The following is a 15,087-nucleotide window of genomic DNA, read 5'->3' as shown; positions in this document are numbered from 1 at the left end:
GACTACCCGGCCCGGCATGCCCCGCGGCCGGTGGGGGCTCGTGGCCGGTCGCCCGCCATGACGGGCGCGGGCGGCGCTGGCGACCCGCGTCGCCTGGCGTCGCCTCCCCGCCTCGGCTTGGCCTTGCACCGGGCCTCGAGTGCCCGGTTGAGCCCTCGGACGGGGCTTTGACAGCGGGCGAGGAGGCCGCTCGCCGCTGCCGCGGGAGCGAGGGACCCGAGAGAAGCGCGGCGACAAAGATGGCGGCGGCGGCGGCGCGGCTGAGGGCAGCTGCGGCCTCGGCCTGCGTTTCCGCCTCCTCTTCACGGCGAGACTCGCTCCCAGGGGAACCTTCCCACAGCGGCGGCTCCCGAACCTGCGGATCGAGCCCTCTGCCCCGTTACTACCGGGCTCAGGCTCCAGTATTCACGTTTTAAGTCGAAGAAGAGGTCTTCTACACGACTGAGCTTAGAAAGGACCCCAGCCCTGCGTGGGCCGCTTACGATCATTGTTTCCTTCCTGTGGCTAGAAAGCCTAAAGCTGTCTTTGAAGGAACAGCTGGAAAGCAGTTCGCACTGTTGTCATTCCCTTAGCAGAAGCAAGGCCCTGGCCAGCAGTGCAAGGGTGTGCCTACGCATACCAGGCTGCAAAGATCACTTCAAAACAGCAGCCTTGATCTAATCGCTTCCCTCCTGCATCAATCCCTTCTCCTCATTTGCAAAGACTATATCCTGTTGTGGCACAAGCAAAGAGCCCTGGTAGTTGTCTTCGCAACAACCCAGAGAGAAAAGTTTCCTTTATGATTCAAAGAGCTTTTGTATGAAAAAGGTGCGTGCCAATCTGCTTTGAGTTTACTTTTTTTCTAACATAAGGTTTAGAGTTCAGGGCCTGCTGCGCAAGCAGGAAACTTTTAAGAACTACAATGTAAAATAGACCTGTTGCTGTGCTACAGTTCCTGCTAGAGCAACACAACATTTTCAGGTTAATAACATGATCCAAACAAAGTATATCGATCCTTGTTTTTATTAGAAGCAAGGTCACAAGAAGTACTGAAAGACGAGAGCAACAGGAATATACAGCAGAACTCAAAATACCACATAGACAAAAGATTTAACAAACAGCTTTGATTTTAGGGACAGCCTCACAGATGAGTCTGATAGCATTTACAGCACTGTTATATTGTTACAAAGGGAAAGTTTACAAAGTTGAGTTAGAAAAAGTAATCAAACATGACTAGAGTCAGCAGCAAGGAATTTTTTGCAAGCGGCCTTCCGCTATTGCAATACTATTTATGCTTTCGAAGTTTTCCAGGAAGCTTTGTCTTCTTTTCAGTCCATCTAAAATAGTAGAATTATTAGGTGTCAGACTTTGTGTTCTAGAAATAAACAGAGTTGGCTTAGCTTCTGGCATTACAGACGTGTAAGTAGAAGCAATCAAAACAATGAATTTTTGAATTCACAAACTGGAAGCATGCTGAAAGTTCTTTGTGTCCCAAGTGCAAGGGAATTTTTTTGTTTGTTTGTTTTAAAACTGTAGTACATGTCATATACTAGTTTCTCAGGGTGATAATACATATCTAATGGGAACTCAAGTGGCTTAATTACACTTATATACCAATCATTTTGATTGTTAAGAACATACGATGCTATTGAAAAATGATATAATTTCTCCCTCCAATAGTTTAACTTACATTTTTGCCAGCTTAGATGAATTATTCCCTAATTCAGATTATGTTAACAGTTTTGTAGTTTTTATATATGCAACCATGTAAAATACTGTTTCATACCAACAGTTTTTCCATGGAGGGAATTTTCAAAAAGCTTTTTTGAGAAGAGATTGTATAGGTTCAGGCAGCATGTACTGTACAAAAGGAAGCAGAAACCACTAGTTCAAGTGACACACACATCCTGCTGCCAGCTGTGGGCAAGTCAGACAGTTTTTTGTCATTGTAATTATGACCAAAAACCTTTATAAAGGAATTTTTTATTCTTGGTCTTCAAGGGGAGAAAACTGTTACATAGCAACATCAGTGTAAGCTAAACCTTCCTGTTATCAAGATCACATTTAATTTATCCATCAGCATGCTTTATAACATGTCTGCACTTTGGCATCTCCATTTGTAACGTGGAACTCATAATACTTTCTTGCTCACGAATACGAATCCAAACAACAGCATCTGTAGAGCTGATATATGGGGAACATTCATGTTTAAAGACATGCCAAGACTATGCCATTTGAATTCTTCTGGGTCATAATACAAAAGTTCTAAACATCACAATTTTGTTTTGGGGGAAGGAGATTTATAATTCACAGCAATAATTCCCTAAAAATCAGATTGTTATTTAGAAAATAAAACATCTAACATAGTTACCTAAGTTTTCTTACCTTGGGGAGTCAATTCCACTGTCTCCTGTAATGCTGTGATTTTCTATTCCTTCTAAGTGATTCTGTCCTAAAATCACAGTACAGGCATTATTAAAAATTAGACCATTTTTCATCAAAGGGTTTCTCATTTCTTTTGCTTGCAGGCCCAGAGCACAGCATGCCAGCTCTTCTCCCATCGCATAGATGGAGTTCTGCAAAGCATCAATGTCTGAGCCAGCCTCATTAGCGTTGCAGAGATTTGTTACAGCTGAAGTCTTCACACATGCAGTAAGGCCAGTTTCCTCTTCCTTTTTATGAATTGTCAGAAGCACCCGACTGCAAAAACAACTTTCTTCAGTGAAATCTGTTTTCTGACACACTTTTGAGCCATCTATTGATTCAGCAAGACTGGCACATTCCTTATATTCATACTCTCCAGAGTCACATTTGTTTACAGTTGTGTTGTACTGGTCTGGATGAATATTAACCTTCCAGTTTTTTACAGACACAACTGTCTCCGCTTTTGGTACAGCTTGGCCAGGTTGCAAGTGAACTGATTCACTGTATTCAAAATTGTCATCCAGATAAAATGAACTACAGGTGTTGCCATCATGTGCTTTTTGGTACACAAGATGGCAGTCATCAGTAAATCCTTCACCTTCTAGCTTTGTTGATCCAGGCCAGCTAGTACAGTCATATTTAAATATAAGTTCCTTCTTTTTACCAGTCTTTTTTCTGTATTTCACACCAGCTTTTTTTAGCAGGTTGGCATTGGTTGTGTAATTTGAAAGGCTGACATTTTGAAATTCGTTTGATGTTTGATCTAGTAATTTACATGCAGAGTCAGCTTTGTACTTGCAGTGCTCATCTTTTGGATTTAATGAATATTTTGCATCTTCTTTGCACCTGACATTATCTTCAGTGTAGGTGTGAGAGGATTTTTGAACAGCTGCAGCGTTTTGTTTGGCTGTTTGTCTGCAGATGCTGTCTTCAGAAATGCTACTCTCCATTAAGTATTTAGATTTGTCATCTATTTGCAAAGTATTGCCTTGCGCATAACTAATGTTTTCACTTAAACTGTCTTTCTTTAGTTGGAGGGAAGACCTATTAACATGGAGTGATTTGTTTGGTTTGGCTTTGTCAGCCTGCTTTTCAGTAACCAGTTGTTCAGCTTCATATTCAAAGAGTTTTGAGGAATCTGAAGACCTTGGTCTTTGTAAACCCCTTTCTTGCTTTTGAGTCCTGGGCTTCAGTTGAGTGTTAATCTGACCTTTATGCCCTTTCACATGAAAGTTGTGTTTCCGAGACAGACCCTGAAAAGGGTTCTTAATTTGTCTTTTGTATATAGCTTGGGATTCCACATGCTGGTTTGTAGTATGCAGTGATGGGTGCTCTTCCAGTTTTTCACTTTGGGATGTTAGCTCTTGTATTTGAGATTTCCTGTTGCTTCTGCTAATTTGCTTCTCTTTGCTTGATTTGTTTTTCCTGCCATGCTTTGCTGTTTTATTTTGCGTCTTCTGAGGACATTCCTTTGAAAGATGCTTTTGCCTGACTGTTAATGCTTCAGCTGAGGTACCTTTACTGATATAATTTTTCTGCTCCTCAAACTTCTGCATTAATGCTGTATGTTTAATTAAATTATCAACTGTAAGCGTAGGGTTAATACGCTTGATGATTTCATGTTCAATATCACGTGGAATATTATCTAAGTCATCTTCGTCCCTTACCGGCCACTCCTTGGGAGGAAACTGGGCTGAAAAAGTGGAGTACTCTTTCCTACGCTTTTCTTTTTTAGAAGAACTTCGCCAGAAAAGGCCAAAGCCAAACCGTTTGCATTTCAGTTTTTCTTTCACGCGTGTCAGGGATTTGGTGGTGTCCCAGGAATGAGTTTCACCAGGTGTGGACACCACTTGATTTTGAATTGAAGGCTTCAATTCACTGCAGCCTTTCTTACCTCCTCCATTAGGTTCATGATTCATTAGCTGCTGATGTCTTTGTTCACAGAACATATCTTTGTCAGGGAAACAATGGTGGGATCTGTAACAGGATACCATAGGAATGTTTTCTTTCATTAGCTCTGCACAGTTCTCTATGCTTACAAGGTAAGTGATGGAAGGTGATGAACAGCAACTGTCCCCCAGCTGGACCCTTTTATTGGCCTCTGGAGCATCATGTGTGATGAAGTAGGTACTGGGGGTCACGATGAAGTATCCTTCTCCTGTATGATAGATCTTCCTTTCTTTAATTAGAGTGCCAAGGGTATTATATACAATTTTGTGGGAGGGAACTGCAATTCCTGCAACAAATATACAGATATTTAAAATCAGAAATAAGATTTCAAATACAATGAGAGCTGGCCAAAAAAATGACTTACATGGAACTAGAAGCAGCTCAGACATGAAATAGCCAGTGAACTCAGATTGCAGGATTCAGAAGAAAGTTTGAAACTGATGTACCAACTGAAATGTTGAGCAGAACAAGCTTGATTTCAACCTGAAAGTGTGACATCACAGGACAAACTGCAGGATTTTTTGAGTTCATCATCACTCTGCTGAGTTTCCAGAGCCAACAATTGTGCCTGCACCTTGCTGTACCTTACAGTCAGCCCCCGAGCCCTGGGGCTCCCTGCAGAACAGAGGCAGACATGCTGTGCAGCAGTGTTAACGTGCCCGAAGTGTGGCCCCAAATCCAGAGCCAGCATCCACTGCAGCCCTGGGTCAGGGAGAGCCCTCTTGGGCCAGCCAGGTGAGGGCAGCACGGAAACACCATCCAGCCAGTGTCTTACAGATCAATAAAACCACTTTTTCCTTCCTCAAGGCCATTCCTCACTGATGAGGTAAGGATGCCCCTGGGGAAGAAGGCAAAAACAGCTGCATTCTTTAATTTAGCAGCAGCACTGCTGTGCTGGAGTTTTGGGTGTTCTCCTTAAAATAAAAATGATGTTTTCTCTTTATCTATCAGGGTATGATATTCATGAGAGACCTTCTGCCAACAAACAAGCCAAACAATATGTTATTCAAAACTTTTTCCCTCTGGGCAGGTTATTTAACAGTAGCTTTTATCACTCTCTCTGAAGCTTCTGGTAGAGCTTTGTCATATGACAATTGCTACCAAAGTTTACCATGCTGTGACTGGTATCAGCTGCTGGTTTTTCCTCAGGTATCACAGTCCCAGAGTCACTAGTCTAGTGACACCTGACCTGCTGCCCCAGACTTAAGCTGATCACCTACCCATAAGAATGAAATCTTCTGGCAAAGTGAAAATACAGCAAGAAAACCTCTGTCTCCCTACTGACTTTGAGAGTTACTTCTGGCTGAGCTAAAAATCCTACTTTGTGGATGTCTCAATGCGCATACAGACTATATCACATTCCCGGCAAGTTTGTGGGACAGTTTATGGGGTTGCATTAACATTTTCCCCAGCAGTGAAAAAGAGAACAGGACTTGGCCTGCCAGATCAGCCTGTAACATTTGGAAGGCTGTAGGATTATAAAGAATCAAAAGAGGAAGCTCAGCATCAAACAAAGCAAACTGCTTCTGCAGAGGGCCCGAATGAGCTTTCACCGAGTCCCAGAGACATTTAAGTATTCGAGATCTAAGGGAAATTGGAGGTTTTTCAAATCAAAAGGAAAGCGCAGCATTTAAGGGAAATGGCTGCTACCTCATCAAAAGAGAAGGATTAAAGCTCATTTTGTGTAATTAAATTGCTTTTGGGGAGAAGGAGGCTGGAATTTGACCAACAAACCTGAATTTGAGGCCAGTTGTATTTGTGATTGCAGACACCAAATGTAGGCTCCTACTCAGTCTCAGTGTTGCTGTCTCTCAAAGGAGGACTCAAAGTTTTAGTGAACTGACACATACTGTGTTTTATGTTTTTTCATATCTGATATCTAACTACCTCATCTATGCTTTCTCATAGAAAAGGGCATAGTCAACATGCTTCCATACTCAGTTCCCTCTCTTATTCTCAAAGAAAATCTGCAAAAATTATTCTATTCGAAATAATGTTACTGATGCTCACAGACTGATGAGGATTATGTACATATTCATGCATTTCCCTAGCTGTCAGGTAATTTACATTCTTCCATTTTGCCAGCTTTGCTTCTAAGCGTTCATTGATGACTTGCCTGATACCAGAAACACAAGCACGATAGTACAGTCACTTCTAAAAGGAGAGAAAAATGAATATAGTACCTGGATAATTTTTCACTAACTGCTCTGTTAAAGTTTCCTGTGTAACCATTACATGATCTGCATTCATTTCCGATATGGTGCAGCAAAGAACTTCAGCCAGGGGAACAAACTGTGATTGGGAGAGAGGATTCATGAGAACAGGGGGCGCATCACCTAAGGTTTAAAAAGAAAAAGAAAAAAAGGTTGTTTGCATGGGATAATGTCTCATTTTACTATTATACATAACAGATTTTCAGATTTCATTTGTGTTGCCTCAGAACAAACAACTTATCCTCATTAATTTTCAACATTTGCAATGAAAGAAACAGAAGGTTACTTAAGCAATTCGGTTTGTTTGATCTTAAATCCCAGCTTAACCCACTGTTTAGCTTAATAAACAAGGAATAGAGGGAGCAAATTACACTTGATGACTGCTGACTTTTTAGATGACTGTTTACATATGAAACAATGCAGAACCTGTATTTCTGTGAGTACCTAATGGTACTCACTACCTGGTCAACATCCAATAATCTAAGTACAAAATGTTTTCACAGAGTCGGAACACATGAAGGAGGAGACTGGCAAAAGCCTTTGTCTTTTCTCTAGCACAAACATTTGAATAGAAATGGTACAATTCTTATTTCTAGACAGGGCTCTAAAACTTGAGATTATTTACTAGAGGGCAAAGATACCTCTTACCACTGACTTTTAACTGGTTATGTGCACTACTGCACACATTTTTAGGTTACCCTGTCCCTCCTGGTGAGGGGCAGTAATACTATTGCTATTTCACATGAAGAAAGCAGAGACTCAGAGGGGCGAAGCACGTGGCCCTGTTCCCCAGTAATTCTGCAGCCTCAGCCCACTCTCTGCCCAGCAGAGTACAACACACCTCCCCAGAAGCAGCTGAACAGTTTTGTTGTTATTTCCCTCCAGCTCACAAGGGCAGGACGTTGGAGACCTGGATCCAAAGACTGAATGTGGAGTAGATACTTCTCTATTTACTTTTCCATGATTCATTCCCAGAGCCCCGCGCGCCCCCAGGACGTGCTCTCCTGCAGATGCTGAACTCCCACACAGGGCCTCAGGGGAAGTGGGCGGACAGATGAGGGACTTGGTGAGGAAGACAGTGGTCTGAATGGGGCCTTAGTTCTTCGCCTCAACTCCCTCATCTATAAAACACAGAAGATAACTACCGCCCTCTTCCCATCACAAGATGGCAAGGCCAGTCAGAGCAACCCTGGCAAGTACTTCTGACACAGTACCAATGGATGATGCAGGATAAGCCTGAAATCGGATATTGCCTGAATACTGATGACAAAGCACAGAGCAGGGACTCACCTGAGGCCTGTGCTTCATGCAACTTCATACAACTTCTCACATGAAAAGGGTTTTTTTGTTTGTTTGTTCGTTTTTTAATTAGAACAACGGTCTGTCCCCGCTACCTGCTGGAGTTTTGTGCTCTTCTTCCCAGCTCTCTCTTGTGCAGAAAGCCTCTGGGTATCCTCAACTGCCAGAGCAGGCAGAACGCGGCAGGGGCTCCCACCTGGTTACTTCACGAGGCAAAGAATGGAGTCAAATTAACAGGAATTTTCCTGCATGGAAGAAGGCACATTTCAGATTAAGTGATATTCAGGTTTAACTGAACTGCAACCGGATAGTATATTGGGTGACTCTGTAACCTGATACTATCCTTTTGGCAGAAAACTACAATGCAAACATTTATCTGATAAGTGGATTAAGAAACAGCACTTTGAAGAGCTTAAATTGCTCTTGACCTTGGTTTTACATCTGCAGTTATGTTCATAAAAAAGTGCTCAGAAAAATGTCCCGGCATACTATTTCCTCAGTGACGTTGCCAAGATACTCCTCGCAGGTGCAGAAACCATGGCAAGCTTTCCCTTTCTGTGGGAAAAGACTTGTGATAATTCTTGTGAAGGGTTGCTCTCTGAGGTCTCTGCTCTAAGCATACCATGCTGCAGCGAGTTTTACCATTTGTTCCTCACACAGCACCAAGCTGCTAAGGAGTAAAACACAAAATGTATTATCTTTATTATTATACGCTGACGTGCCATCATTGTCATTATCTGTCTCTCAGCCTCAAACCCCGTGTTGCCTTTAAAGGAAGGCTCTGCCAACATAATATTTAATTTAGAAAAAGCCAGTTTAATACTGAAGGAAAAAATATTAAAATTTGCATACATCAAGCAAAAAGAAATGCTTTTCATGGATCAATAGTGCCAGAGTACACAAGTGCTCTACAACATGAAGATTAAAGATCATTCCCTCCTAACTTTGAAATGAGATCTGAAATAGCAAAAGCAAAAATCAGACCATTGGAAACATTCGTAAGTAGTCATTGGAAAATGCATAGGCAACAGCCTGCACGTATCCAACCCATTTCTTATTAAAAATTGTTTATTTGCTTTCCATGAGTAATTAGCTATTACAACTGCACATCAGATATTCTCTTATTTTTTTTTTTCTTTTACAAATATATAAAAGCTCTATCTCTCAGATTTATGCAGAAAGGGACCTTAAAAGTTAGTGCAAGTTTTGTCTTGCGGGCCTGATGCCACATCAGCAAAACCCATGGAAGTGGAGTAACTCGCTTCGTGCTCAAATAGACCTGATGAATATTTGTTCCTTAACAGCTCAGAAAAAGCCTCTGTAGTACCCCTGGTCTCCTATGCCACATAAACCTTCTGATGAGAGTCAGCTTCCTGGTTTCTTCGTAGTTTTCGCTTGCTTATGTAAAAGGTGCCTGCCATCAGTCAAGGAGCTCAGACTAATCCTCCCGATTGCTCAAACACAGCACAGTTCCCGTTTCACACTCCACAGCTTTTAGAGAATCACGTTTACCAACTGTAATTCAGGCAGTTTGCCAGTACTCATGTATCCTTGGCCTTCAGTTTGGTTCACCTATCTATTCAAACTCTGCTCATTACCAGGGCCCCTGAAACCAAAGAATACCTTTTGGAGCCTGTATCGAATCGCAGTGTGGGAAAGTCATCTGTAATACAAGCATCAGATAAAAAAATGTCAGCAAACAGAAAAGCCTCCAGATATTATTGACTAAAACAAAGTGATTTTTTGTTCCATTTCTGTAACGTGAGCTTTACTGTTTTTCACTGGGAGCTTTAACAATTACAAGATTTTTGCTTCTTCTGACGCTAAGAAAAATTACATATAAGGCAAGTTTTGTCTGGGTAAAAAACAGGCTAATTTGGGGGAAACCAACAGAGAGGTGTTTTATTCATTAGAGCTCAATTTAGTTCTTGAAAATTGGATTCATTCATAAAACATCAATAATTCCATTCAAAATAACAATAATTCATTCATTAAATAACAATAAATGGTTAACAATAAGTAATTAATTCCAAAAAGAAAGAAATACAGATCAGCAATAATCTCCATTATATGACTCTGCTAACATCTTTTGTTTGAGAGAGAATAGACACAACATCTGGAAGCAGAAGATCAACTTTATAGATCCTTTTAGCTACAAAACAAAAAGCTAAACATGCAAAAGATCCCACAGATCCTGTGGGTTTTTTTGCATTAGAGCCCTGGTATGCTAGATGCACTTTGCTTTTTGCAGAAATGCACCGGGAAAGCTATAAGCAAGGATAGCTCTGCTAAAAAATGTAAGGCTTCTGGTTTTCTATAGACTGAATTACATCATGGACACATTTTATAATAAAAGACTAAGAAGAATTGTAAGGAAGAAAAAGGTTAATTAGAACATCATAGAAAGTTGTGAAACTGTAGCAAACCACTTTTTGAACTTTAATGCAGCTTTTACAAGAGGTCCCTATTAAAGGATAATTTCTCTACACGACAAAGAGTTAAGACCATTAAAAATATTTTCAGTGATAAGTACATAATGGAGGAAAATCTATTTCAGCATAAATATAGTGCACTGGATGCTGTTTTGAGAAACATCTTTTTTACTGAAGTAAAGAGCAGATAGTTCAGTTTCATTAAAAACAGTGAAATCTTGTGAAATGCTTTATCTGTTGCTGAAACAAAAAAAAGCCTTTTGGAACAGCAGACAATATCTCTCTGTTTTTTTATTATTTTGTATAATTCTCAGAAAGAGAAACAAAACAGTTAAAGTGTCAGTTAAGTTCACTGACACTTCATCAATTGGTGCTAAAGAACTTATGTACACATCAAAATGCCAGATTGCCCTTACCACAGATTCCTGCAAGGACAAACACTCCCAAATCATGACAGTTACACTGTCCTCAGTGCTTAGCAGTAACCCAGAGCCATTTTTTGTTTCATCACGGAGACTAAAACAGAAGTAGGACCCGTGAAAACAAAGCAGGTTTCAATAAGGCAGGTAGGAGATACAGGCTTTTGAAATCAACAGAGCTTTCTCTTGCAATTTCTGGATAAATCTGAGAATAGGAACACGTTACCCAGCAGACACCGACATGTTCAGTGTGGCACAATTTTTGTTAGGCCAGGGACAGTGGGAAGGCTCTTGCCACTGAAACTCAAATCTCCGACCTGCCGGGAGATCAACCCCTTGAACACTTACCAAGGCTGCTGACATGTCCACTTAATGCTCCAAAACCATCTTGAGAGCAGATTTCAAGCTCCTCAAATACTGCCCAAACACAAGGACAGGCATGCAGTTTCAGATAGACTCTTTAAGGAAAACTGAGCACTTCTGCTCGCTTAAAAGCTGGCAGGTAAGTTGTCCTGTGCTTGGAGAGGTGTTCCACACACAACAGTGAAAACAGGCAGCAAGCAAAGCCGTATAAACACAGCAGCCCCTGGGACGCTCTCACTCTTCACAAGCATAAGTGGTACATGCAAGTGAAACAGAACCGTGAGCAAAAGCACTGAAGATAATTTTTTTTCTCCTGCGTTTTAACTTGCCCTTAGCTTTTCAGTCAATTCACATACAGCATTAAACATAACCAGCATGGCTGATAGCAAGGAAGATCAAATATTTCAGTGCCTGGCTTGATCCTACGAAACAGATCAGTTCCAAACCTTTATTGCAGGGAGCAAAAAAAAAAAAAAAAAAAAAAAAAAAAAAAAAAAAAACACCATCAAATGAAACAGTCCCAGAGAAGTTTTTTTAAGAAAGCACAATGACTAGCCCATCAAGACCAGCAATGGGACAGGAGCAAGCGGTGCAGTAGCAGAGAACAAGCCACTGACACTATTCCTGACACCTGTAACTGTCTCCGGGTGCTGCCATGCAATGCTGTGGGAATTTCACACAAGCATATCTTTTCCATTTGGCCTGATCCAAAAAAAAAGTTCCATCGCAACCCTGGCACTTCTCCACCAAAGCAGCTGTATCTTTCCCTTATTCCCAGGTCCGTACTCTCTTCTGCAGTAAATCTCAAGACCATCCAAACAGCTCTTTAATGCGAAAAGCTTTGTTCTAAGCAGAAAGCATCACTGTGCGTTGGTTAGGTACCTACCTACGCAGTGAAAGACTTACTGTAAAAACGTTACCATGCAGTTGAGAAATTCCTCTATATGTTCAGCTAAAGGTCAACTCCAAGTGCTGCAGCATTCCCACGTCTGACTCAGTTTGCCTGGAAACATGCTGTCATTCAAAAGGCAATCGCAAAAAGCAGACAATATAAAGTTACATTCACAGGAGTAAGATTCACCTGTGATCCTGCCTCTTCTCCTCGGAAAGGGGCAAAATTCACTTTGTTTCACACTCCCTGGCTTCAGTTCACATTTACCCCAACCAAGAAAAGCCATGCAGTAGTCTTGAAGAGAAGCAGCACTCACAGACCTAGTCAAAGGAGAACATAGTCCCCTGCACTGCATTTCCAGCGAACCATGTTTCAGGGGACACGACATCTACCGCATCCAGCTCACACCCAGACAATGCTTAGCCAAATCCCACCCACTGCAGAAATTTAGAAAAGCTCCCACAGGAACACTGCTAAAACCTGTTACAGCCAAGGGGAGAATTCGCCCTGTACCCTCAGATCTTGCAAAAGGGAGAGCAGAGGACTTCAAAGGGAAATTACAGAAATGGGGGTTGCAACAGGAACCTCAGGATTTTGGAGTAAAGGGATTCATTGGGAAGAGAAAGTAGTGAGGACACCAGCATTGGGGGGTCGGGAAGCTGGCAGTGAAGAGCAGGTAAGGCTTCTCTTCCTGCATCCCTCTCCCCAGTTTCCCTTCAAAAGGTGGAACCGGGGATCCTTGCCCCTGTAGTGGTCAAAATGCTCGTTGTTCTCCCCCTTTGGAGTGCTGACATCCCAGAGCGGCACATCCCAGGGAGAGGCAACGTATTGGATCAGACCAGCTGCCAGAGCCCGAACAAGCAGGAAAAGCTTTCAGGAAGGTAGGTGCAGTTGTAGCTGCCGCCAGGCCCAAGCACCTGGCTCGCAGTGAGAGCAGGGGCCCCGACGCACGCTGACCTGGACTGAAAAGGTTCTCAGATGTTGTTTCAGGCCACATCCCACCGCAGGGAGTTTTCCTGTTCATCTGAGAACAAAGCTTGGAGGGTATATGGGCTACTTTACAGCTCCGTGAGCAGCCTCGGACGTTGATGGATGTGCACAGACACTTTTCCTTCCACTTCCCATAAACAGAAATCCAGCTTTGAAGATGATCCTTCTATTAGAAAATGTGTTTCCTCATCCTTTAATTGGGCTAGAATTTATGGCCCACTGAAAAATCAGCTTAGGAATGAAAAGCAGCATCTTTACCACCACGGCCAGTCTCAGGGGAGTTGTTTGGACACCACAGTTTAAACATTAGTTTGGATTAGAGAAATTTAGCCCAGATTTTTCAAACTCTTCTCCAGGGCTTTGGCACTGTTAACCCCCCTTTCAGAGTTGTAGTTCACTTACATTTCAGCCAAAAGGAGACGATAAAAGGCAAATAAAGCAACCGAGCACCTCAACAGTATTAGAGAAAACTCAGTGAATATCTCTTCAAAAGCTAGTTTACAGAAACCTTGATTTGCAGGTACTGAGAGATACACAAATAGAGGTGAAGCCTCCAATAGAAATTACCAAGACGTACAGATGTCGGTAGGATATTGAAGGTGTAGGAGAACACTTCCTGGGGGAAAAAATAAATTATGCAGTTCATGAAGTACCTAAGCAAGAGCTCTGAATGATGGGCTAGCTTTACTGAAATATTTTCTTGACAATAAGCAAAGTGTTTCAGAACTTCAGCACAGTTTTTGACCTTTGAAACGCAACTTATGGCTGACCACAGCCCACAAAGTAGAACTCTGGTATCAGAGAAAAGATGCTACAAGGCCAAAAGCAAATGAAGTTGATTTTTTTTTTTTTTTTTGGAAAAGCAAAATAATGTTTTCACTAGTACAGTTTATTAAAAACACAATGGATTTTCTAAATAAACAGCAACTGGAATTTCAGTTGTTTCCTTGCCCAGAAAGCTTTCTGTTTCAATACAAATCGAGCTGCTTACAGAGACTCTGTGCACCACCAGCAACTGGGACCTGCATTGCTACTGGTGCATCAATGTACGATGAGCCAGGCTCTGCACAGATGTGTGTGGTGGCGGGGTGAGAGACAACAGGCATTAGCTGGAACAAGATTGGTTCAGAGTGGGTGTAAGGAAGCCCTTTTTTCACCATGAGGCCAGCCCAGCAGTGGAGCAGCGTGCCCAGAGAGGCTTGGCCGTCTCTGTCCACGGAGTTTTTCAAGATGCGACTGGATAAAGCTCTGAGCAACTTGGTCTGACCCCACAACTGACCCTGCTTGGAATAGGAAGTAGGACCAGAGCCATCCTGAAGTCCCCTCAAGCCTGAATCATCCTCTTTGCCAAATATAAAATGAAAGATAAACTTACGTTATTAAAATATAACACAGACCAAGGCACCAAATACAGTGAAAATCCTGAGAGAGCTGTGATACATTAACAAGCGTTGTTCATTTTAGTAGGCTAGGATAAATTTCTCCTGTTGTACAGGAAAACCTGTCAAGCAAAGCAAATGCATCAGTTTTAACCACTAACACTGGCATAGGATTAAACATATACTTAAAGAGATAAATCATGGTCAGTATTAATGCATTTTCACAGTAATACTTCCGTCCATGGGAACTGAGTCAATGCCATTCTGAAATGGGCTTTAACCCTCAGTAAATAATGATCTGCAACACAGTAGATACTTAAAAAAAAAAATTTACACCAAAAGCATTAACAGCTTGATGATATTATTCAAGAAGTCCAACTGTACATGCTTTCAATATTTCTTTTTCAATTACATTCCAGTAATAAGCAATGACTTCCAAGAAGTTTTATGCTGCTCCAAAGAGCAGCAGTTCTGCTCTAAAGAGCAGAACTGCAGTGGGGAATGGGGAGGATGTGGCTGCTCTCGGCAGAGCTACGTGAGGCAGATACCTGCACGCAGGGATGCTGGCCCTGGCCCCTGGAGCAGGATTAGCCAGCGCTGGGAACATCACAGCCCTTCTTCCCCAAGCGCCCTCGTCATTCCCTGATGCCTCTTGCCAAGGGCCTGGTCCCTGATCCTGACTCAGTTTCAAGAATCCTGCAGCTTATAGCAAGTCTTTAAGCTGCTGTTAACGTGAAATCGGTTTAA

The 15,087-nt window shown here is 42.1% G+C and overlaps 1 protein-coding gene across 1 annotated transcript; it reads right to left on the bottom strand.

The window, feature by feature from the left end:
* Positions 1 to 1,218: 1,218 nt before the first annotated feature.
* Positions 1,219 to 14,121, bottom strand: STOX1 (storkhead box 1). Its single transcript, XM_062580473.1, has 5 exons — positions 13,953 to 14,121; positions 11,065 to 11,133; positions 6,537 to 6,689; positions 2,365 to 4,639; positions 1,219 to 1,354 (listed from the first exon to the last, which is right to left on the bottom strand). Exons 1-5 carry the CDS (start codon positions 14,119 to 14,121, stop codon positions 1,219 to 1,221), a joined length of 2,802 nt encoding a protein of 933 aa, XP_062436457.1.
* Between the last annotated feature and the right edge of the window lie 966 nt (positions 14,122 to 15,087).

This window comes from Rhea pennata, chromosome 7 (genome assembly GCF_028389875.1).
Source record: "Rhea pennata isolate bPtePen1 chromosome 7, bPtePen1.pri, whole genome shotgun sequence".
Classification (NCBI taxonomy): domain Eukaryota; kingdom Metazoa; phylum Chordata; class Aves; order Rheiformes; family Rheidae; genus Rhea; species Rhea pennata.
This window is presented reverse-complemented; position numbering and strand designations above follow the sequence as displayed.

Bases quoted from the DNA above. Each gene is read 5' to 3' on its own strand.
- STOX1 (XM_062580473.1), bottom strand. From the start codon at position 14,121: ATGGTGAAAAAAGGGCTTCCTTACACCCACTCTGAACCAATCTTGTTC. The intron at 6,690-11,064 runs GTAAGTGTTCAA...TTTAAACCTTAG, and splicing joins TGGACATGTCAGCAGCCTTG to GTGATGCGCCCCCTGTTCTC. The intron at 1,355-2,364 runs GTAAGAAAACTT...GTTTATTTCTAG, and splicing joins AGTGGAATTGACTCCCCAAG to AACACAAAGTCTGACACCTA.